The sequence below is a fragment of the Symphalangus syndactylus genome, chromosome 6 (genome assembly GCF_028878055.3).
Source record: "Symphalangus syndactylus isolate Jambi chromosome 6, NHGRI_mSymSyn1-v2.1_pri, whole genome shotgun sequence".
Classification (NCBI taxonomy): Eukaryota; Metazoa; Chordata; class Mammalia; order Primates; family Hylobatidae; genus Symphalangus; species Symphalangus syndactylus.
Window position 1 is genome coordinate 52690572 of NC_072428.2, and position 20569 is coordinate 52711140.

At 59.3% G+C, this 20569-nt stretch overlaps 2 protein-coding genes across 8 annotated transcripts; one reads left to right on the plus strand and one right to left on the minus strand.

Moving 5' to 3' along the window:
- The first annotated feature begins 881 nt into the window (after positions 1-881).
- On the plus strand, positions 882-15222 carry INPPL1 (inositol polyphosphate phosphatase like 1). 4 transcript variants are annotated; one of them, XM_055282757.2, is made up of 28 exons: positions 882-1282; positions 4345-4408; positions 4503-4653; positions 4886-5006; positions 5249-5389; positions 5624-5717; positions 5823-5912; positions 6084-6179; positions 6281-6431; positions 6522-6628; positions 6953-7055; positions 7150-7346; positions 7655-7772; positions 8392-8488; positions 8778-8916; positions 9027-9126; positions 9226-9314; positions 9592-9673; positions 9806-9895; positions 10422-10535; positions 10668-10756; positions 11236-11323; positions 11416-11571; positions 11795-11873; positions 11969-12109; positions 13245-13917; positions 14163-14296; positions 14384-15222. In XM_055282757.2, exons 1-28 carry the CDS (start codon positions 1101-1103, stop codon positions 14472-14474), a joined length of 3777 nt encoding a protein of 1258 aa, XP_055138732.1. In that variant the 5' UTR covers positions 882-1100; the 3' UTR covers positions 14475-15222. The 4 variants fall into 4 exon arrangements, with proteins under 4 accessions (XP_055138732.1, XP_063497330.1, XP_063497331.1 ...); XM_063641260.1 differs by having other exon boundaries at positions 908-1282; positions 5183-5389; positions 12020-12109; XM_063641261.1 differs by having other exon boundaries at positions 908-1282; positions 12020-12109.
- PHOX2A (paired like homeobox 2A) lies at positions 15194-20259 on the minus strand. 4 transcript variants are annotated; one of them, XM_063641280.1, is made up of 3 exons: positions 19871-20259; positions 17189-17376; positions 15194-16334 (listed from the first exon to the last, which is right to left on the minus strand). In XM_063641280.1, exons 1-3 carry the CDS (start codon positions 20085-20087, stop codon positions 15861-15863), a joined length of 879 nt encoding a protein of 292 aa, XP_063497350.1. In that variant the 5' UTR covers positions 20088-20259; the 3' UTR covers positions 15194-15860. The 4 variants fall into 4 exon arrangements, with proteins under 4 accessions (XP_063497350.1, XP_063497349.1, XP_063497351.1 ...); XM_063641279.1 differs by having other exon boundaries at positions 15194-16394; XM_063641281.1 differs by having other exon boundaries at positions 15194-16734.
- Between the last annotated feature and the right edge of the window lie 310 nt (positions 20260-20569).

Consider the following 20569-nt stretch of genomic DNA (forward strand, 5'->3'; position numbering starts at 1 on the left):
GCGCGGGGCGGGGCGGGCGGCGCGGAGGGCGGGGGCGCGCGCGGATGGCCATCTTAAGTGGCCGCCTGGAGCCCAGGGCCGCTGTCCGGGGAAGGGGGCGCCGGAGCAGCTCGGGAGGTGGGGGTCTGCGTGCGGCGGCCGGGATCCCGGGAGGGAACTTTCTCCTAGACGGGCCAGGGGACCTTCCTGGCTTCGGACTGCTGAACCCTCTCAAGGCCCGGCCTGCGGGTGTGGGGGGTGGTGCTGGGGAACTTGGCCGAGAGGGGGAAGGGCTCTGCCGGGCTGGGAGGGGCTGCGTGAGGGGCTCGAGAACGTCGCACCTCGTCTGGGGGTGTGTGGGGGAGCGGATCTCTATGGAGGGGATCTCCCCGCAGGCTTTGCCGGGGGACGGTCCCCGTGGAGTTGGGGGTTCAGATCTAAGAGGGGGCTGTATTTCGCGGGAGTTGGGGGCCCTGCCCGCCTGGGTGGAAGGAAGAGGATGGGTAGGGGGTCGTCCTGGATCCTTAGCAGTTTGGGGGAACTCGATGCAGCCAAGCTGTACGGGGGCCGAGAGGAAGAGCCATGGAGTGGAATCAGATCTTTATGGGGCTTAGGGGTCATATCATTGGGAGAACTGAGAAGCGCTGAATTCTCCAGGGGGTGCCTGGATCCCGAAGTGTCGGGGCCAGGATGGGGGGACTCGGATTTCGATGGGGGTTTGGGACTGGATCATTGTGGGATCTGGGAGGTCCCGGGCCCTTCGGGAAGGTGGGGGCACCGTCCCCGCAGGAGGAGCTGGGGGCAGGGGCGGCCCGGGCTGCGGGCCGAGCGGAGGGGGAGGGGGCGGCAGCCGGCCCTGCGCTCCGCTCCTGCCCCTCCCCCGCCGCCTCTGAACAAACTTTTCTTTCTGTTCAAGTTGAGGCCGGCGCTGCAGGCAGCGGCGGCTGCGCGGCGAACGAGGCGGCCTGCGCGGCGGAGTGCTGAGTCCCGATCCCTGGCTCTGTCCGGCCCACGGATCCTCAAGCCCGGGCCCCGGGCCCGGCCCCAGCCTCAGCCCCGAGCGTCTCCGGGCGGATGGCGCGGGGCGGCGGGCGCGGGCGGTGCTGAGCCCTGCGCGGGCCATGGCCTCGGCCTGCGGGGCGCCGGGCCCGGGAGGCGCGCTGGGCAGCCAGGCCCCCTCCTGGTACCACCGCGACCTGAGCCGCGCGGCCGCGGAGGAGCTGCTGGCCCGAGCGGGCCGCGATGGCAGCTTCCTGGTCCGAGACAGCGAGAGCGTGGCGGGGGCCTTCGCGCTCTGCGTCCTGTGAGTGGGGCGGGGGCTCCTCGCGGGCTGGCATGGACCGGGAGCGCGGGCACGGCCGGGTGTGGAAAGGGCCCGGGTCAGGGTGCCTGGGGCGGTGGGACGCCAGACCCGCCTCCACCCCCCAGAGTGGGAGCCTTGGCTTTCTCCTGGGTCTGAGGAGGGACGCAGGGGCACTTCCTGCTGTGTGTCTGGGGGCACTTTCAGGAGCCTTGAGGGCAGAGAATATGGGGTTCTGCGGCCCAGTGTGACTGTGATGGACGAAAAATTCGGGCATTCCCCGGCAGACCCCTTCAGGCATCCTCCAGGTAGAAGGGAGCAGGGGAGAGGATGTGCATTCCACGTTGTGTGCAGTCCTGTTTGGATAGGGACTGAGTGGTGAGCAGGAGAGGGAGTCGGGGCAGAGGGACTGATGGGGTGTGTGGGGATGCCTGGCAGCTTCCTTAGGGCCCCTTTCGGTGCTTTGGGTTTCTGCCTGGCCGTGTATGGCTCGTGGTGGCGGTGGTGGGTGGTGTAGAGAGGAAGGCTTAGGGAAGCAGAGGCTGAGGCTGTATGGGACCTTGCCATTATTTCTGAACCAACGAGTGAGTGTTTGAGCCCTGGCTCTGGGCTTGAGCCCTGGTTACCTGGCTGCCCTAGCCCTGAGCTATGAGTGCTGAGAGCAGAGCCAGACTTCGTGCTTCTCTGAGTGGGCCAGGTCCTGTGGCTGTGCCTTTCAGCCCAGTGTGGTAGTGGTGCTGGGGTGAGTTAGCATTCTTGGTTTTGCAGCCTTCTACCGGCTTTGTACGTCCTGCCCTGCAGTCTGACATTGAGTTGGCTTCTGTGGGCCCAGTGAGTGGGAATCTGTGGGGGCTGCTTTATTTAGATCTGTTATTTAGATCTTTATTTAGATCTTTCTTAGCTCTGTGAACCCCCTCCCAAACTCCTGTCCCGCTGTACCTTCCTTACCCCTTTGTTCTCCTGACATCTTTGGTCGGGGGGCACATTAGCCTAGACTAGGGGAGACTTTTTTTTTTTTTTTTTTTGGAGAAAGAGTCTCGCTCTATTGCCCAGGCTGAAGTGCAGTGGTGCGATCTCGGCTCACTGCAACCTCCACCTCCTGGATTCAAGTGATTCTTCTGCCTCTGCCTCGCCAGTAGCTGGGATTACAGGCGCTCGCCACCAAGCCCGGCTAATTTTTGTATTTTTAGTAGAGATGGGGTTTCACCATATTGGCCAGGCTGGTCTTGAACTCCTGACCTCAAGTGATCCACCTGCCCTGGCCTCTCAAAGTGCTAGGATTACAGGTGTGAGCCACCTCGCCCAGCTGGGGAGACATTTTTAATTGTCACAACTGGGATGGTGCTATTGACATCTAGTGGGTAGAAGCCAGGGATACTGCTAAACATTTTACAGTGCACAAGAGAGTCCCCCACAACAAAGAACTGTGCAATCCAAAATGTCAGTGGTATGGAGGTTGAAAACCTCTAGCCTAGGCAATTGACCCAACAAGAAAGGGGCCCTATGAGTCTTAGCTTAGGCCTCAAGTCTGAGGCCCAGCAGGGGGAGACTAAGGAGGGACAGACTAGGCAGATGAATATCCCCAAGTCCTGCTTCCCAGCCCCCTCTGAGGCATACCCCCTAATTAGGCTGGGGAGGGAGGCAGGTGCTGGGTCAGCTGTTAAGTGGGAGGGGGACAGCTGGGGCCTGTGTCTGGGTGAGGAACATTATTGTCCCAGGAGGGGGGGAATCCTGGCCCCATTGCCAGGGGAGGCTGTGAATGGGGTGAGGGGTCTGTCTGTGAGTGGGGGCTTCAGGTTTGCCAGCTGACTCTGGCTCCTCCCTGCATCTCAAGAGCCTGGGGGTAAGGATCAGACGTGGGCGATCAGACATGGGCAATATCTTAGATTTGCCAAATACACACATACTTGCTTACCTGTATACATTCTGGGTGTTCATGGATAATATGCAAGACACACCCCTGCCCCAGCAGGCACAGGCAATCTGACCAGCAGTCTAGGATACTGGCCCTGGCTTCTGCCATGGTTTAAAATCCCAACTCCACCTTTTACTTACTCTGTGACCTTAGGCAAATCACTTTCCCTCTTTGAGCCTGTTTCCTCAGCTGGAGAATGGGGATAATAATATCTGTTTAGAAGTGTGAGAATTAAGTAAGATTTATAGGACACTGGGTACCCGGCGTGTCACAGATAGGATTCAGTTAATTGTATGCTATTGTAATAAACACAGATAGTGGTTATAATAGTCTACAAAGGAACACCCGGTGACAGACACTCACCCAGCATAAGCAGCCAGGAGAGCCCCTGAGGGGGCCACGATATGGGGGTTCTCACCTCCCGCCTGCCCAACACCTAGGGTGACTCCTGGGTGACTCTTTGGGGAAGCATGCCCTGCAGTGTGGAGGCAGAGGATCTTCCATCCCCCGCTGATTGTGCACCTGGCTCAGCTGTCACCTGCTCAGCTGCGGCTCCTGTCTGTCAGCACCCCTCTTGCCCCTCCTTGGCTTGGGGCTCCTAGAGGCCCAGGTCTCCCATGGGGGCCCTCTTTGGTGGGAAAGCCTAGGGTGATGCCCCCACACTCCTCGGCAAAAGTGCCCTAGACATACCCGATTCCAGCAGAGCCAGAGAGCAGCGTAAACACAGGAGGCATACACACGTGTTAGCATGTTGCCCGTGTGTGCAAACGGGCTAACCAGGCTTCTGAAGATTCTTACTCTGGCGGGGGGCCCAGACTGGTACCACAGCCCAGAGGGGCTGTTTAGACAGCTGTGGAGGCCACAAAAGAACTCCCTGTTGCTTCCCAGGCCCTGCCCTGTGGTGGGTGTGGAGTCTGTGTAGGTCTGGTGGGGAGAGGGGGGTGTTCTGGTCATTCCTGCCCAATAGGCAACACCAGGAGGGTGGAAGTGGACCGGCCACATCATTAACCCTGTGCAGCCTGGGCAGGTGGTTTTAGGGAAACCAGGCTGAGGGGTTTGGGGTGCTGAGCTTGCTGGCAGGAGGAAGGGGTGCTTTGGGTCTTAGACCCCAGCCTGGGGGTGACAGATTCTGGCCCTGCCTTGGCATCAGGTATCAGAAGCATGTGCACACGTATCGCATTCTGCCTGATGGAGAAGATTTCTTGGCCGTGCAGGTAGGAGCTTGGGCCCCTGACCCCTGACCTTGATCCACCCTAGGGCTTGGGGACCTGCTGGCTGACCTTTCCTCTCACCCTTGCTGGCCCACAGACCTCGCAGGGTGTGCCTGTGCGCCGCTTCCAGACCCTGGGTGAGCTCATCGGCCTGTACGCCCAGCCCAACCAGGGCCTTGTGTGCGCCCTGCTTCTTCCTGTAGAGGGGGAGCGAGAGCCGGACCTGCCGGATGACCGGGATGCCTCAGGTACTTCCCAGTGTGCAGGTCCCTCCCTTCCTGCCCCTGTCCCTTGGCTCTACCTGCCTCTTCCCATCCCCCCCTTCTCAACCCCACCTCTCCTGTAACCCCCTTTCCCTTGGCCATGATACCGGGGCCCTTTATCCCTCTTTCCATGGAAGTCACTTTACAGCTGCATCGTGCCTCCTACTCCACTGAGTGTGGGAGGCCCAAACGGCTGCCCACTGACCCCTGCCCACAGATGGGGAGGATGAGAAGCCCCCGCTGCCCCCGCGCTCTGGCTCCACCAGCATTTCTGCCCCCACTGGGCCCAGCAGTCCCCTGCCAGCTCCTGAGACTCCCACAACTCCAGCTGCTGAGAGGTGAGACCTCCATCCCATCCACTGAACAGGAGACCCTTTCTCCTCTGAGAACTATTTCCCTACCAAAGGTGGAGAGGCCTTCTAAGCCCCCACCAGGGACCCCCACCCCACCTCAGCCCAGAGGCAGATACCCTGATCCATCCTGCCCTGGTTGCCACAGGTACTATCTCCTCTAGGGATGGGGCAGAGGTGCTGGGACAGGTCAGCAGGACCTCCACTGACTTCTTAACCCCTCCCCAAAGTGCTCCCAATGGGCTGAGCACCGTCTCGCACGAGTACCTGAAAGGCAGCTATGGGCTGGACCTGGAAGCTGTGCGGGGTGGAGCCAGCCACCTGCCCCACCTCACCCGTACCCTCGCCACCTCATGCCGGAGGCTGCACAGGTATCTGGGACATCCAACCCCGTGTATTACACCCTTACCTCTGACCTGTCCTCACCTGCTTCCTGGCTGCACAGGTGCCGTGATCTCTGACCCTGAACAGTGAACTAGCCTTTGCCTGTTGACTTTCTTCACTGGTACCCTTTATCCTTGTGGTGAGGTGGAGGCTACAACCCGTGCCCCCTTCCCTATACGTAGGTCGGGGTGGGAGTTCTTTTGATCTGATGTCTTCCCTAGTGAGGTGGACAAGGTCCTGTCAGGCCTGGAGATCCTGTCCAAGGTGTTTGACCAGCAGAGCTCGCCCATGGTGACCCGCCTTTTGCAGCAGCAGGTAGGATTGTAAGGAGACCTCTGGGAGGTGGGTTTGTGTTCTGGAGCTGGGTGGGAGGCTCTGCGTACGTGACTCATGTACAAGCCTGGTTCTTCCTCCCCCCAGAACCTGCCACAGACAGGGGAGCAGGAACTAGAGAGCCTGGTGCTGAAGCTGTCAGTGCTAAAGGACTTCCTGTCAGGCATCCAGAAGAAGGTGGCATGACCTCTGACCCTTGACCCCCGATTCACTGGCCACTGTCATTGGCCTAGCACTGATCTCAACCCTGAGTCTACAACTTAACATTGGCCCCAAGGTCAATTGTGTCCCTCCCTGCCCCAGCCTTCAGTGTGTCCCCTGACCCCGCCCTACCCTTGTTCCCTCCAGGCCCTGAAGGCCCTACAGGACATGAGCTCCACAGCACCCCCGGCTCCGCAGCCATCCACACGTAAGGCCAAGACCATCCCCGTGCAGGCCTTTGAGGTACATGGCAGTGGGGCCTCACAGGGCCAAGGGTGGTTGGAGGTGACCGGGGTGCTGCCTACTCCAAGGTCTTGTCAGCAGCCTCCCCACCTGGCCTACAGGTGAAGCTAGATGTGACCCTGGGTGACCTGACCAAGATTGGGAAGTCGCAGAAGTTCACGCTGAGCGTGGATGTGGAGGGTGGGCGGCTGGTGCTGCTGCGGAGACAGCGGGACTCCCAGGAGGACTGGACCACCTTCACGCACGACCGCAGTGAGCCAGGGCCAGACCTGGGAGGGGTGGGCAGGGCGGAGCCCCTGGCCTAGGGGCACAGGCCCATGTGACCGGTCCTCCATGCCCTAGTCCGCCAGCTCATTAAGTCCCAGCGTGTCCAGAACAAGCTGGGTGTTGTGTTTGAGAAGGAGAAGGACCGGACTCAGCGCAAGGACTTCATCTTTGTCAGTGCCCGGGTGAGCAGCAGGCTGGGCCAGGCCACTGGGGACTGCGGGGGTCCCCCACATGGGTGCTTCCCATTAGAGGGCAAGAGAGGGAACACATGAGGTAGGCATGCCATCCCTCCTGGCAGGGGTAGGTCTGACAGGGTAGAGGGTGTTGAGAATGGGTGGCCTGAGGGTGGATAACATTTACCAGCACTGTTACATGCTTGAGCAGTGGGTATACAGTGGAGAACAAGACAGAGCCTCTCATGGACGTGAGCCAACTGGCAGGATATCCCTGTGGAAGGGGGGCTTCCTGGATGCCTACCTGCCCCTGAGTGGCTGCTGTTCCCCCAGAAGCGGGAGGCCTTCTGCCAGCTGCTGCAGCTTATGAAGAACAAGCACTCCAAGCAGGACGAGCCCGACATGATCTCCGTCTTCATAGGCACCTGGAACATGGGTGAGGCCCGGGCTGGGGCTGGGGCAGGAGAGAGGGATGGCCCCAGGGCAGGTGCCTAACCCCTCCAGACCCACCTCACCCCCTTCACCTCCAGGAAGCGTACCACCTCCAAAAAACGTGACATCCTGGTTCACATCGAAGGGTCTGGGGAAGACCCTGGACGAGGTCACAGTGACCATACCCCATGACATCTATGTCTTTGGGACCCAGGAGAACTCAGTGGGCGACCGCGAGTGGCTGGACCTACTGCGCGGAGGCCTCAAGGAGCTTACAGATCTGGATTACCGCCCGGTGAGGGGGGGTCATCTTGTCCAGGACCCTGTCCTCACACACCACCTCCAAACTATCCTACTTGACTTCATGGGCAACCCTGGGAGCACAGCTTCACTGGCTTTTTCTCTGGTCCCTGAGCATATCCTTTGGGAGATCGGACCTGAGTCCTTCATGCCACAAGAGGAACCATTTCTCTCCAGTCCGTCAGGAAGAGGGGTGGCAAGTCTTCCTATCCTGTGACAGACACAAAAGTCTATTTATAGTGCAGGGGGAAATGGAGGCAGTGGGTGCAGCAGGGCAATGGTGACCATGCACTCTCTACCCAGATTGCCATGCAATCACTGTGGAATATCAAGGTGGCAGTGCTGGTCAAGCCAGAGCACGAGAACCGTATCAGCCACGTCAGTACGTCCAGTGTGAAGACTGGCATCGCCAACACCCTGGGTAAGCGGGGCTGGCAGGTGCCCAAGACTGGCAGCGTCCCTCTGTCCGTGGCTTCTGCTTCCTCTCAAGCCTAGGATTGCCCCATTTTTGGTGATCTTAGTTTCCCCATATATAGGGTACTTTGAACTTTGAAAAGCATATTCATATTCTAAATCTCTCCCAGCACCACTGGGAAGGCAAGGCCAGGATAATTACCCCCTTTTCACAGATGATAAAACTCAAACCCAGAGTGGTTGAGTGACCTGCCCAAGGTCACACAGCAAGTAAGTGGTGGAGCCAGGCATTGTGCCCAGGTCTCCTGATTTTCGGTCTGGTGCTCTCCCAGGTAGATTCTGCTCAGAATCTGCAGGGCCTTTCAGCTTCACCCTTGGGGTCCCGTGTGATCTCCAGGGGCTCTGCTCACACATACAGACAGACTCAGGCCATCCACACAGACCATGTGTGCCCAATGAGGACCCCCACCCAGGGAAGGTGTGGGTGTGTGCAGGGGACTGCCCATGTCACAGCGTCTGGTGGGCTCAGCGGGAGGATCCTCTCACTGCAGCTTTGAGAGGCAGAAGGGAGAGTTGGGAGCCCTCTAAGGGTGACCCAGGCCTTCCTCTCTTGCTTGCCCTAACAGGGAACAAGGGGGCTGTGGGCGTCTCCTTCATGTTCAATGGCACCTCATTTGGCTTTGTGAATTGTCACCTCACCTCAGGAAATGAGAAGACGGCTCGGTGAGGGGGTGCCTTTCCCATGGTCTCTTTACACCCATCCCATTCACCTGAGGCCTGTTCCCGCTCCCATATCCCAGCCCATGACCCTCCCGCAGGCCTGTCTCCAGAGACCTCCTGCTCTCTTATCCCAATTCAAGACCCTCTGTTCCTGACCCTAACCTTGTCCCCAGGGGCCCGGATCTTTTACCCCATCCCTGACTCCTGAGACTTCTTCCCTTTATGCCTATCCCTGACGTCTGGCCCTGACCCTGGGGATCTACTCCTCCCTACCATGCACCCCTCACCCTAGGAGGAACCAGAACTACTTGGACATCCTGCGGCTGCTCTCGCTGGGCGACCGGCAGCTCAGTGCCTTTGACATCTCTCTGCGTTTCACGCACCTCTTCTGGTTTGGGGACCTCAACTACCGCCTGGACATGGATATCCAGGTGCGAGCAGGGCCCTGCCATGGCTGTAGGGAGGCTAAGGGCCACATGGGCTATCACCCCTGGCTCTGGCTCAGAAGGAAAGTTTCCAGCCTTTGCGTCCTCCATCCCAGGAGATCCTGAACTACATCAGCAGGAAGGAGTTTGAGCCCCTTCTCAGGGTGGACCAGCTCAACCTGGAGCGGGAGAAGCACAAGGTCTTCCTTCGATTCAGTGAGTGTGGGCCTGGCAGGTGGTGATCTGAGGGTAGGAGGCTTGCAGTATCCCTGGGTGTCAGGGCCCTGATCCCCACCTGTCTCCTGCTTTCCTTAGGTGAGGAGGAGATCTCCTTCCCACCCACCTACCGCTATGAGCGGGGTTCCCGGGACACATATGCCTGGCACAAGCAGAAGCCAACTGGGGTGAGCCAAGAAAATGGCATGGGCCTTGGGGGACCCCAGGCCTGCGATGAATCAAGAATTTGGGTCAAGGGTATGGGCCTCTGCAGCTTCCACTCCAGCCTCCATGGCCCCTCTGAGGCCTTTGGGTGATCCTGCGTATTGTGAGGTTCCAAGAAGGGAGGTGGGTGCTAGGGCCTCTTGTAATAGAAGTGTGGGGACTCATCAGCTCTGGAGTGGGGTCCATGCCAAGCAGCCCCCTAGTTGTCAGCTCTAACCATGCTGCCATCCCCTGCCCCAGGTCCGGACCAATGTGCCCTCATGGTGTGACCGGATTCTGTGGAAATCCTACCCTGAAACTCACATCATCTGCAATTCTTATGGTCAGAGGCTCCCGGACAGAGTGATGGGAGATCTGGGGTGGTCACCATCTGGACTCTGCCCTAACCTTGGGAGGTGGGAGCAGAGGGTGAGAATATTCCCCCTGAGTCCCCATTCCTATCCCCTCTCCCCAGGTTGCACTGATGACATCGTCACCAGCGACCATTCCCCTGTGTTTGGGACATTTGAGGTTGGAGTTACCTCCCAGTTCATCTCCAAGAAAGGTGATTGTTCCAGATATGCTTGTGGATGTGGCATAATCTAGGTGGGCACAGGTGGTGGCCTCGGGATGTACATAGGTTTGACTATGTGTGTGTGGGTGTGTGTACCAGTGAGTGCAGGAGTGTTTCTCAAGGTGTGATGTGTCAGGGTGTCTGTGCGCCTGGGCCATCACGAGTTGTGTGCCCACGAGTGTGTGTGTGCATAAGTGAGTATACACCTATGTGTCTGTGTCTGTCTAGGGCCACGTGTGTGTCCCTGAGTATGCCTGTAGGTGTGGGAATCCCGCAGGCATTCTGGTCCCCAGCACCCTCTTCAATGGGTCTTTTATCCTTGGGTTGTCTCTTTGCTGTGGTCCAGGGTCTGGCCTCTGGAGTTTCCCTGTTGGTGGCTTGGGACTGGGGAGGCCCCTCCTGGCCCTGCCTCCTTGCTCTGGACCCCTGATTTCATGTCCCAGGGCCCTGTTTCTCTGTCCCATTCCTCCTGTGATCCTCTCAGCACTCCTGTTTGTTCTCCTCCCTTTCCCCTCAGGGCTCTCGAAGACTTCAGACCAGGCCTACATTGAGTTTGAGAGCATCGAGGCCATTGTGAAGACAGCCAGCCGCACCAAGTTCTTCATCGAGTTCTACTCTACCTGCCTGGAGGGTCAGAGGCGTGGCAGGGGCTGAGTGTGGGCCAAGGAGGATGGGAGGCCAGAGGGTGCAGTCAGCCCCCTACTTAGGGGAAAAGGAAGCTGAGAGGTGGTGTTCAATTGGGTGTCTCCCACCCCCACCCCAGAATACAAGAAGAGCTTTGAGAATGATGCCCAGAGCAGTGACAACATCAACTTCCTCAAAGTGCAGTGGTCTTCACGCCAGCTGCCCACGGTGAGGCTGTGGGCAGGGCCCCTGCTTATGAGTGAGGGCACAGAGAGGGGTACATAAGAGTTTATTGGAGAGCCTGCCTGGAAGGGAGTGTGGGGCCAGCAAAGCGTGCGTATGTGTGTGTGTGTGGGGGGGGGGGCATGGGCATGAGTGAGGGCAAAGGCGTTTGCTTTATTTTGGGAGTGTGGAACCTTGTTGCAGTTTGTTCATTCATTCAGGAGATGCTTCTTGAGCTTTTGCTAAATGTCAGGTCGTATGTTAGCTATTGAGAAAATTAATTAGTTAGTGATGCTAAGTGCTGTAAAAGGCCCATATAGGGCTGTGTCTTTTGCATTAAGGATTTGGCTCTTCTCTGAAGAGTTGAGTGTGAGTGAGCACAGATGACCTGAGGGTGGGGAGTGAGTGGTGTCAGGGGCAGCATGTAGGAGGGGCAGGAGGAAGTGGCGGGGCTTTGTTCCTCACTGGGCCTCCCTGCTTCCCAGCTCAAACCAATTCTGGCTGATATCGAGTACCTGCAGGACCAGCACCTCCTGCTCACAGTCAAGTCCATGGATGGCTATGAATCCTATGGTGAGGGGTGAGGGGTGCTGAGGGGAACAGGAAGCTAGACAGGGCCCTAGATTAGCTTCGTAATTTGCTGGTTTGTCCCATCTGCCCCTCAGGGGAGTGTGTGGTTGCACTCAAGTCCATGATCGGCAGCACGGCCCAACAGTTCCTGACCTTCCTGTCCCACCGTGGCGAGGAGACAGGCAATATCAGAGGCTCCATGAAGGTGCGGGTGCCCACGGAGCGCCTGGGCACCCGTGAGCGGCTCTACGGTGGGGACTCCACTGGGACATGAGATAGGGTGGTGTGAACAGATTGAGGAGGGCAGGGTGCAGGGTGCATGTTGGAATCTCTGGGATACCTGGAGGTTCTGCAGCCACAGCTGGGAATAGTCCTGCCCCAAGGCATAGCTGGGAAAGGGCTGGCAGGCCCAGTGGGTGTCTGTGGGATCCAGGAACCCAGGTCTCCTCTGAGTCTCCCTTCCTGCCCCCTCAGAGTGGATCAGCATTGATAAGGATGAGGCAGGAGCAAAGAGCAAAGCCCCCTCTGTGTCCCGAGGGAGCCAGGAGCCCAGGTGAGCTAGGGCTGTGTTGAATGTCATATGAAAGGGTACCTAGGGGCATCTGGTCAACCCCACTTCATCTCCTCTCTCCTGTGCATCCCTGGCAGGTCAGGGAGCCGCAAGCCAGCCTTCACAGAGGCCCCCTGCCCGCTTTCCAGGTTATTTGAAGAACCAGAGAAACCGCCACCAACGGGGAGGCCCCCAGCCCCACCCCGAATAGCTCCCCGGGAGGAGCCCTTGACCCCCAGGTGAGAGGAGGAACCTGTCACCGTCCCCACTTCCCCCGCCCACCTCTATCCATCACTATCCCCTGCAGGGTCTCAGGGCTGGCCTGGGGATCATCAGCTGCTTAGGTGCCCTGCCACCCTGTGGTTGGAGCTGCCACGGCCTTATGCCTGTGGCCAGCCAGGCCACCCTTAGCTGTGGCTCTGAGTCAAAGGGAGCAGTCAGCCTTTCCTCTCAATTGCGCCTTTAAAAATGGAATGCGAAATTGTTTTTAAGACAGCTCCCTCCATGTAAACAGACCTAGCTTGAGCCTTCTGTTTGGAGGAGGCACACGGCTCGGCCTGGGATTTCCCAGGGTACCTTCTTTGGAACTCTGTCCTGCAAGAGGCGGCAGTTGAAATGGGTTTGTGGTCAAATGAGTTTGGGAAATGCTTTTTCTAGATTCTTTTCTTAGACATTCCCAGTGCATGTTAGTATTAGCAAAAGCTTTGAGCATGTGGACAGGAAGGAAACCTTTTCAGCTCTGTTTAATATAGTTTCCCAAACTTAATGGGCCAGGAAACTTATTTTCCATGTAGTAACTATTAACATTCTGGGGAATTAGCGCTCTGTGTCACACTTTGGGAAAATGAGGCTTGCTTTCTAATTATATCCAATTGTTGCTTAAACTTACATAAACTCCTAGGTACAGTTTGGTGCTTTTTCACTCATCTTCAGCTGTTGTCAGTCACCTGGGTTTTATCCCTAGGCTTGAATAAGACCCACCTGAATCTCTGAGAAAGATTCTGCAGTGGATTGACTGTGGGTGCCTCGAGAGGCTTTCCAAACCTGGCCTTTCATTGAAGGCTTCTTGCCCTGTCTTCTGGCACCTCTATTCTGACCCATTTAGCTTGGGTTCCACAGCTACAGATAAAGTCATGAAAGATCTAAGTATCTTAGCAAGTGAGGCAAGGGATTGTAGGATTATCCATTCAAAGGGTTATCCTCCCCCTGACCTTTAGAGATGAAGAAACTAAGGGCAGGTGATGTGCTCAAGGTCATGAGAAAGTCTAGGACCAGGGGACTTTCTGACTCCCGTCTAGTTCTCCTTCCACTGCTCCCACTGCCTTAGACCTGGGTTCCTGGATCCTGGTTTAGTTGTTCTGCTTCCACACCCAGGTTGAAGCCAGAGGGAGCTCCTGAACCAGAAGGGGTGGCGGCCCCCCCACCCAAGAACAGCTTCAATAACCCTGCCTACTACGTCCTTGAAGGGGTCCCGCACCAGCTGCTGCCCCCGGAGCCACCCTCACCTGCCAGGGCCCCTGTCCCATCTGCCACCAAGAACAAAGTGGCCATTACAGTGCCTGCTCCACAGCTTGGGCGCCACCGGCCCCCTCGTGTGGGAGAGGGGAGTTCTTCAGATGAGGAGTCTGGAGGCACACTGCCCCCTCCAGACTTTCCACCTCCACCACTGCCGGACTCAGCCATCTTCCTGCCCCCCAGCCTGGATCCTTTACCAGGGCCAGTGGTCCGGGGCCGTGGTGGGGGTGAGGCCCGTGGCCCACCGCCTCCCAAGGCCCATCCAAGGCCCCCACTGCCCCCAGGCCCCTCACCAGCCAGCACTTTCCTGGGGGAAGTGGCCAGTGGGGATGACCGTTCCTGCTCCGTGCTGCAGATGGCCAAGACGCTGAGCGAGGTGGACTACGCCCCTGCTGGGCCCGCACGCTCAGCACTCCTCCCAGGCCCCCTGGAGCTGCAGCCCCCCCGGGGACTGCCCTCGGACTATGGCCGGCCCCTCAGCTTCCCTCCACCCCGCATCCGGGAGAGCATCCAGGAAGACCTGGCAGAGGAGGTGTGTGGAGCAGGGTGGCTGTCTGTGTGTGCCTGAGGGTGCTTGCCCACAGACTGGTACCCTTTCACTCCACCATTCAGCACTCATGGTGTCCCCGCAACCCTGAACTGAGCACTGGGAAGTTGGGAGACCCATGTATCAGCCCAGCCCTTCCCTTCCTTTTCCCCAGAGCATGCAGCAGAATGTGACTGCAGGTGTTTCTATGGGGGGCACTGAGCTCCCCCTGACATGCCCTGTTTTCTTAGGCTCCGTGCCTGCAGGGCGGGCGGGCCAGCGGGCTGGGCGAGGCAGGCATGAGCGCCTGGCTGCGGGCCATCGGCTTGGAGCGCTATGAGGAGGGCCTGGTGCATAATGGCTGGGACGACCTGGAGTTTCTCAGGTGGGGGAGGGGCTGGCCCCGGGGGCGGAGCTGGGACCCTCAGGACCCCCTTGCCCATCTCACTTCCCAGCCTGTTTTACTCCACAGTGACATCACCGAGGAGGACTTGGAGGAGGCTGGGGTGCAGGACCCGGCTCACAAGCGCCTCCTTCTGGACACCCTGCAGCTCAGCAAGTGATAGCGGAGGCACCACGAAGCTGTGAACTCAGCGCCCCTCCCTGCTACCAAGGCCCAGCTATGGCCCCAGGGTTGAACAGTTATGAGGGTCAGGGCAGTATCTCTCTGCCTATTTATTGGGGTGCCTATTTATTGGGGATCTGCATTCCCCGCTGCCGAATCATTTGCAATGCCCTAATTAGGGCATCCTGCCCCTCGCCTTTTAGGCTCAGGACGGAAGGTCAGTTGCCATGGTTACCGAGGACCCTGGTTACTCTGGTGCTGTCCTCTTTTACTGGACCCTGCCTCCCAGCCCCAGGGGTGCCTGTGGGGGTCCATTTGGGTACGTCTGGGCCCCCACTTTCACCAGCTTCTGCGGCCTTCCACCGGGCCTGAACCATAGCGGAGACGCTCCGCTAAGACCTCCCCACTCCCGCTGGGGGTGGGGGCGGGTGTCCGTCCGGAAATGAAGGAATAGCCCGAGGACCGGGCTGGGGTTTATTTAAACTGTTCTGTGTGGGTTTGGGGAGGGAGGGCACCTTAATATTATTGGGGTTGGTTGGGGTGGGGCAGGATCTCAGCCATAAAGTGCCAGTTTGCTTAGTTCTGTCACCTGGTCTGTGCTGCCCTGCGCTGGGGATGCACGGCGGCAGGGTGGGGGAGGGAGGTTCCTCGCAGGTCTCAGCCTGGGACAGGGTCTTGCAGGCAGCCTCCTGGGCAGTCGGAAGGGTTGCGGCGTGATGTCTTCAATAAATTAAGTTTTATTTGGATTGAGTAAAACTTCAATAAATTACAAGTTTTTCAAAGAAAAAGGACAACCAAAAAAGGGAAAGGGAATCCCTCTGTCCCATTCCCCGGGCAGCCCCTCCACTCCTCTAACAGGTCCACCCTCTATGCCAGACGGGCTAGGGAAGAGAGGAGACACTTGAGGGACGAACTGGCAGTGGCCAATGATTATCCCGGCGACCACCAGCCTCTGTACGGGTGGGCCCAAGGGGTGGGGCAGCGGGCTTTCCTGATCACCAACGTAAGGGGTGACCTAGCCGCTGCAGAGCCAGGGAAGGGGGCTGTGCCACTCCTCCTCGAGGACCTTCACTTTGAGGGCACTGTTAGGGACAGGCCTCATGTGATACCGCATCCAAAGAAGGCCAAGCTAGAAGGGGCTCCGGGGTTCTCCTAGAGGAGGTCCCGGTGTAAAGAACTCCGCTCTGCTGGTAGAGGGTGAGTGACGACGAGAATGGCCCTGACTTGGTCTCCAAAACTGGGGAGGACACACCCGGGGTGAGACAGTAGGGAGTGGAGACGGATGGGGACTTCCAGGCGGGTGGCCAGGATGGGAGGGGCTGTCAGGTCCTGGAGGGGCAGGGACGTCTCTAGGGGCAGGCTCGGAGCCTCCAGAGGCCGGCAGCTAGAAGAGATTGGTCTTCAGGGCGGGGCCGGGCTTCCGGTGAAAGGAGGACAGAACCCCGGAGAAGGGCCCGGGGCCGGACTCCGCCGGCTGCCAAGCCTTAAGTAGTTCGGCCGCGCCCGCGCCGGGCCCGCCGCCCCCACCGCCCGCCACACCGGCCCACAGTGCGCCCTTGAGCGGCTGTGGCCCCGGACCAGGTCCCGGCCCGGAGCCCAGTGCAACGGGCAGCGGGCTAGGGCTCAGGCGCGGGCTGGCCAGGCCGGGCGCAGGCGGCGGCGGCAGCGACGCGGTGCTATCGGGCGTGGGGCTGCATGTGGACTCCTTGGAGTCGTCGTCCTCGGAGGAGCAGCGCGCCTCGCCCTTTTTGGCGCCCGCCGCGCCCGCCGCGCCCTTGGCGCTGGCCGCGCGCTCCTGTTTGCGGAACTTGGCCCGGCGGTTCTGGAACCAGACCTGCGGGCACAGGGGCCAGTCAGCCTGGACGAGGGTCGGAGAACGCACGGGGTCAGCCCGCGGCCGCAAGGCTCGAGTGAGATCCTGGTTCGGAAAGAACCGGGCCCGGGGTTCTTACTAGTTGGAGGGGCCTTCGGCCCTCCCGCACGCAGCCCGCTGCCCTCTGCGCGCTCCACTGGCCCCTGCCTCCAGATCCCTGGGTTCTTGCCCCTGGGATCCACTCACCCGCTGACTCCCAGCACTCTTGGTCTCCTGGAGGGGACCCTGCCTTCGTTCTCCTCACCCTAAGTTCTTCCCCCATTTCCTTCTTTTAGGAAGCTCTGGGACTTCCCTCCTGGAGGGTTCCAGGGCCGTGGAGAGCAGTTTAGGGCGCCAGGAAAACCTTTTGTCTAGGGCATCCAGTCAAGGCGGGCCAACTGAACATCTGTACACGGAGTTGTACAAATAGACAACAGTCTGCTCTAGCCCGGCTCTATTCGGCCTTGTGCCTGCCACAAAGTCAGCCTCCCGGGCTCCGGGTTTTCAAAGCTGCAGCGCCAGGGTAGGGAACCCCAGGGGTGCTGACTGGCCTGCCCCCACTCCTCCTCAGCTCGGCCCTGAGGTCGCCCGGGTCTCTCCCTCTACCCCCTCGGCCTCCCTCCTGGCTTCTCAAGCATCACTCGGAACATTCTGCCCTAAGAGGGAGACAGAGCGGAGGTAGACTGGAGCTAAACAGATCGGGTCTCCCAAGGGCCTCCAAGGCCCTGCTGCCTCCCGTAGCTGCCCAACCACCCTGGGACCGCGCCCTGCCTTCGGGCTACCCCCAGGTGTTAGGCATTAAGTTCCTACACCTCCTTCCATGCGCACACACTCTCGTACACACACGTGCATACGCGCACCTGCACGCGAGCCTCAGTGAGGTCGATCTTGAGCGCCAGCTCCTCACGCGTGTAAATGTCGGGGTAGTGAGTCTCAGCGAAGACGCGCTCCAGCTCCTTGAGCTGCGCGCTGGTGAACGTGGTGCGGATGCGCCGCTGCTTGCGCTTCTCGTGCAGGCCGGATGGCTCTGGGAAGAACTTGTAGGGCACTGCGGGTGTGTGCGGGGGGCGGGGGGGCAACAAGGATGGGGGAGTGAGAAGCAGGGTTCAACCCGTTGTGTCCAGCTCCGGGGGAATCACACGCCTCCCCCGTCCCTGGCCTGGTCCCTCGTCTTGGTCCCGGCAGCCTAGGGCGGAGCGTCCTCCCTATCACTCAATGGAGCCGGCGGGATAAAGGCGGACGGAGATCAGGGAGACCTGAGCCCCAAGAGCGGCCAAGGGGAAAGCATAATCCAATACTCCAGCCAAGACACCCCCTCCCCCACCCCACCCCCATCGTCGCCCTCCTCCCAAGGCCTGTTCCACCTCCCCCTGCACCCCCATTCAACCGTGCCTCCAACCCTCCCCTCCTGTCTGTCTCTCAGCCCGTCTGTCCCCTCTGTCTACCCTAGCCCTGGATGTCTGTCAGGTCTCATCAGCATTGCCAGTCTTCCCACTAACCAGTTCTGGGCCAAGGCTCTGCAACAGAGACCCTCCCACCGGCCCTCCTTTCGGCCCTACCACCAGCCTTCCCACCGGCTCTCAGCTGTATACAGATTTGGCTCCCTCCACCCATCCACCTCTCCCCTTCCCAAGCCTCATTTCTTCAGTCCTGCCCCACTCCCCTGACCCCCATTCTCCCCTAGATGTCCCCCTCTCCTCTTCCTCATCGTCCTCCATTTGAATCTCTCTTCAACTTTCCACTTCTCAGCCACTCTTCTCTTTGTGCCCACTGAGAAGACTTCATCTTCTCTTTGTGCCCATTGAGAAGACTTCATCTTCTCTTTGCCCTCTTTCCTCCTCCCCAGGCACTTTCTCCATGTCGCATCTCCTCCAAAGCCAACACTGCCCCCCAACTCCCTTCCTATACCCATCTCAGTCTCCACTGCCCCATAGGTAGTGTTTCTGACAGTACTTCCTTTCCCTGTCTGTAACCCTGGTTTAAGTCTTCATATTCACTAGAGGTCTCCAATCTCATCTTTGTCCCATCCAGGCCTCCATCTCCCCTGATTCTTGTCTCCAGCACCCCATTTGTATTCTCATCTTCGTCATCTCTATTTCTAATCTTCCTTGGTCCCCATCGCCTGATTCTTATCTCTATCTCCCCAACCCTGAGTCCCCATTTCTCCTAGGATTTCCAGTGCTTCCATCTCTGCTCCCATCTCTCTGTACCTTATCCCCATCTCTCTGGTCTCAAAACCCTGTATCTCTGGAGCCTGTCTCCCCTCTTCCCAATCCCTACCCTCATCTGGCTCAGGGTACACCCAATCTCCCCACCCTGGTTCTCATTTCTCCAAATCCAGGTTCTCATTTCTCATATCTCTTCCCCAACCCCCAGCCTAGGTCCCAGTCTTCTTCTTCTTCTTCTTCTTCTTCTTCTTCTTTTTTCTTTTTTGAGACCGAGTCTCATTCTGTCACCCAGGCTGGAGTGCAATGGCACAGTCTCAGCTCACTGCAACCTCTGCCTCCCAGGTTCAAGCGATTCTCCTGCCTCAGACTCCCAAGTAGCTGGGATTACAGGCGTGGGCCACCATGCCCAGCTAACTTTTTTTTTTTTTTTTTTTTTTGTATTTTTAATAGAGATGGGGTTTCACCATGTTGGTTAGGCTGGTCTTGAACTCCTGACCTCAAGTGATCCACCCACCTTGGCCTCCCAAAGTGCTGGGATTACAGGCATGAGCCACCGCGCCTGGCCCTTAGGCCCCAGTCTTCTACTTGAGTCCCCGGCGGTCTTCCCAGGAGGGAAGGAGATAAGATTCCATAGGGCAGGCTGGGACTCTAATCAGAGGGATGAGATGACTGAGAAGCTCAGTGAGGTTGAGGGTTTGGACAGGGACTTGGATCAAAAGTCTTGGGGATGCAGGAGCTGCTTCCAGGTTCTACAGAACTCTAGCTGGGAGAGTCTGTGGGGGAATGGGGAAATACAAGTAGCTTAAAAACCCGGGCCCCTTTATTGCGGGCTACGGGATCTGGTTTTGGTGGCTACAGAAGGGTTCGGGCCCAGGCAGCATGGGTCCAAGACAGGGCAGGAGGGGCCTGATGGCCACGCGGGCTCTAGGAAGCTTCCCGTCTGGGCAGCTCAGCTGCCTGCAGAGGTCCTTGCTGGGGGTCATGAATCTTGTGGGGCAGCGGTGATGGGGTGGGGTGACAAGTGGTGATAGGGCTGAGCTGGGAGCCTTTTTCAAAGATCCAGGGCTTGTAGAGGTTTAGCGGTCAGTCTTTGCAGGTGGTGAGGGGAAGGCCTGGTAAGGATGGGGATATATTTCCTTGACCTGAAGGGCATGAGACAGAGATTTGGCAACGAGAAAAAGGAACAGGAGAGATGAGAGGGTGAGGCTCATTTCTGCCGAGGAGAACCTCGTATTCTGGGGGTCTCTCGGGGCATTGGAGGGTCTGGCCAAGGCAGGAATGGGGGCAGCTGAGGGGGACAGCGCATTCACTTGGCGAGCGGGCCCGGGGATTCTGCAGGAATTGGAGGGAGGGTTGGGCCGGGGCTGCGCTCACCTGCCGAGTAGGGCGCGGGCTGGTGGTCGCGTAGGGCGCCAAGCGCGCAGTTGGAGGAGCCGAGCGCGGGGCAGGGCGGCCCTGCCGTGGGGAAGGCGGGCCGCAGGGGGCTGTATTGGAAGCCGCCGGGCTGGCTGCAGGCGCCAAAGTCGCCGTAGGCGGACGCCTCCATGGCCGCCACGCACGAGTCGTACGAATTGAGGTAGGAGTAGTCCATCGGCCCGGGGGGCGGGGGCGGGGGCCGGGCCGGGCCGGGTCGGGGTCGGGGTCCGGGTGGAGGTCGGAAGGGAGGTTCGAGCGCCAGGCTCCGAGGACCCGAGGCCAGCTCTGAGCGCCCGAGAGTCCGCCCGCCCCGTCGCGGCCGCACTCAGCCCGGGTGCAACGCAAGTGCAGCCGGCCCGGCCCGCGCGCCTTTTAACGCGCAGGACCCCGCGGAGGGGGGCGGGGCGGGGCGAGCTCCGAAGGGGCGGGGCCTGGGAGGCCCAGACACCGCCCCCAGCCGCCCCGACCCCCACCCCGAAGGGTCCCTGCCGCCCTCTTAGGACTCTAGAGGTGGGGAACTGGGATGCGCGGGACCCTATCCCCGGAGTCTCTATCCTGCCCCAATCCGGACTAGACCTTCGGTCTCTACACAGCGTCCGAGGACAGCGGGTCCCGACCCTTTTCCCGGGCCTCCCCACCTGCGGCCCAGCGGAAGGG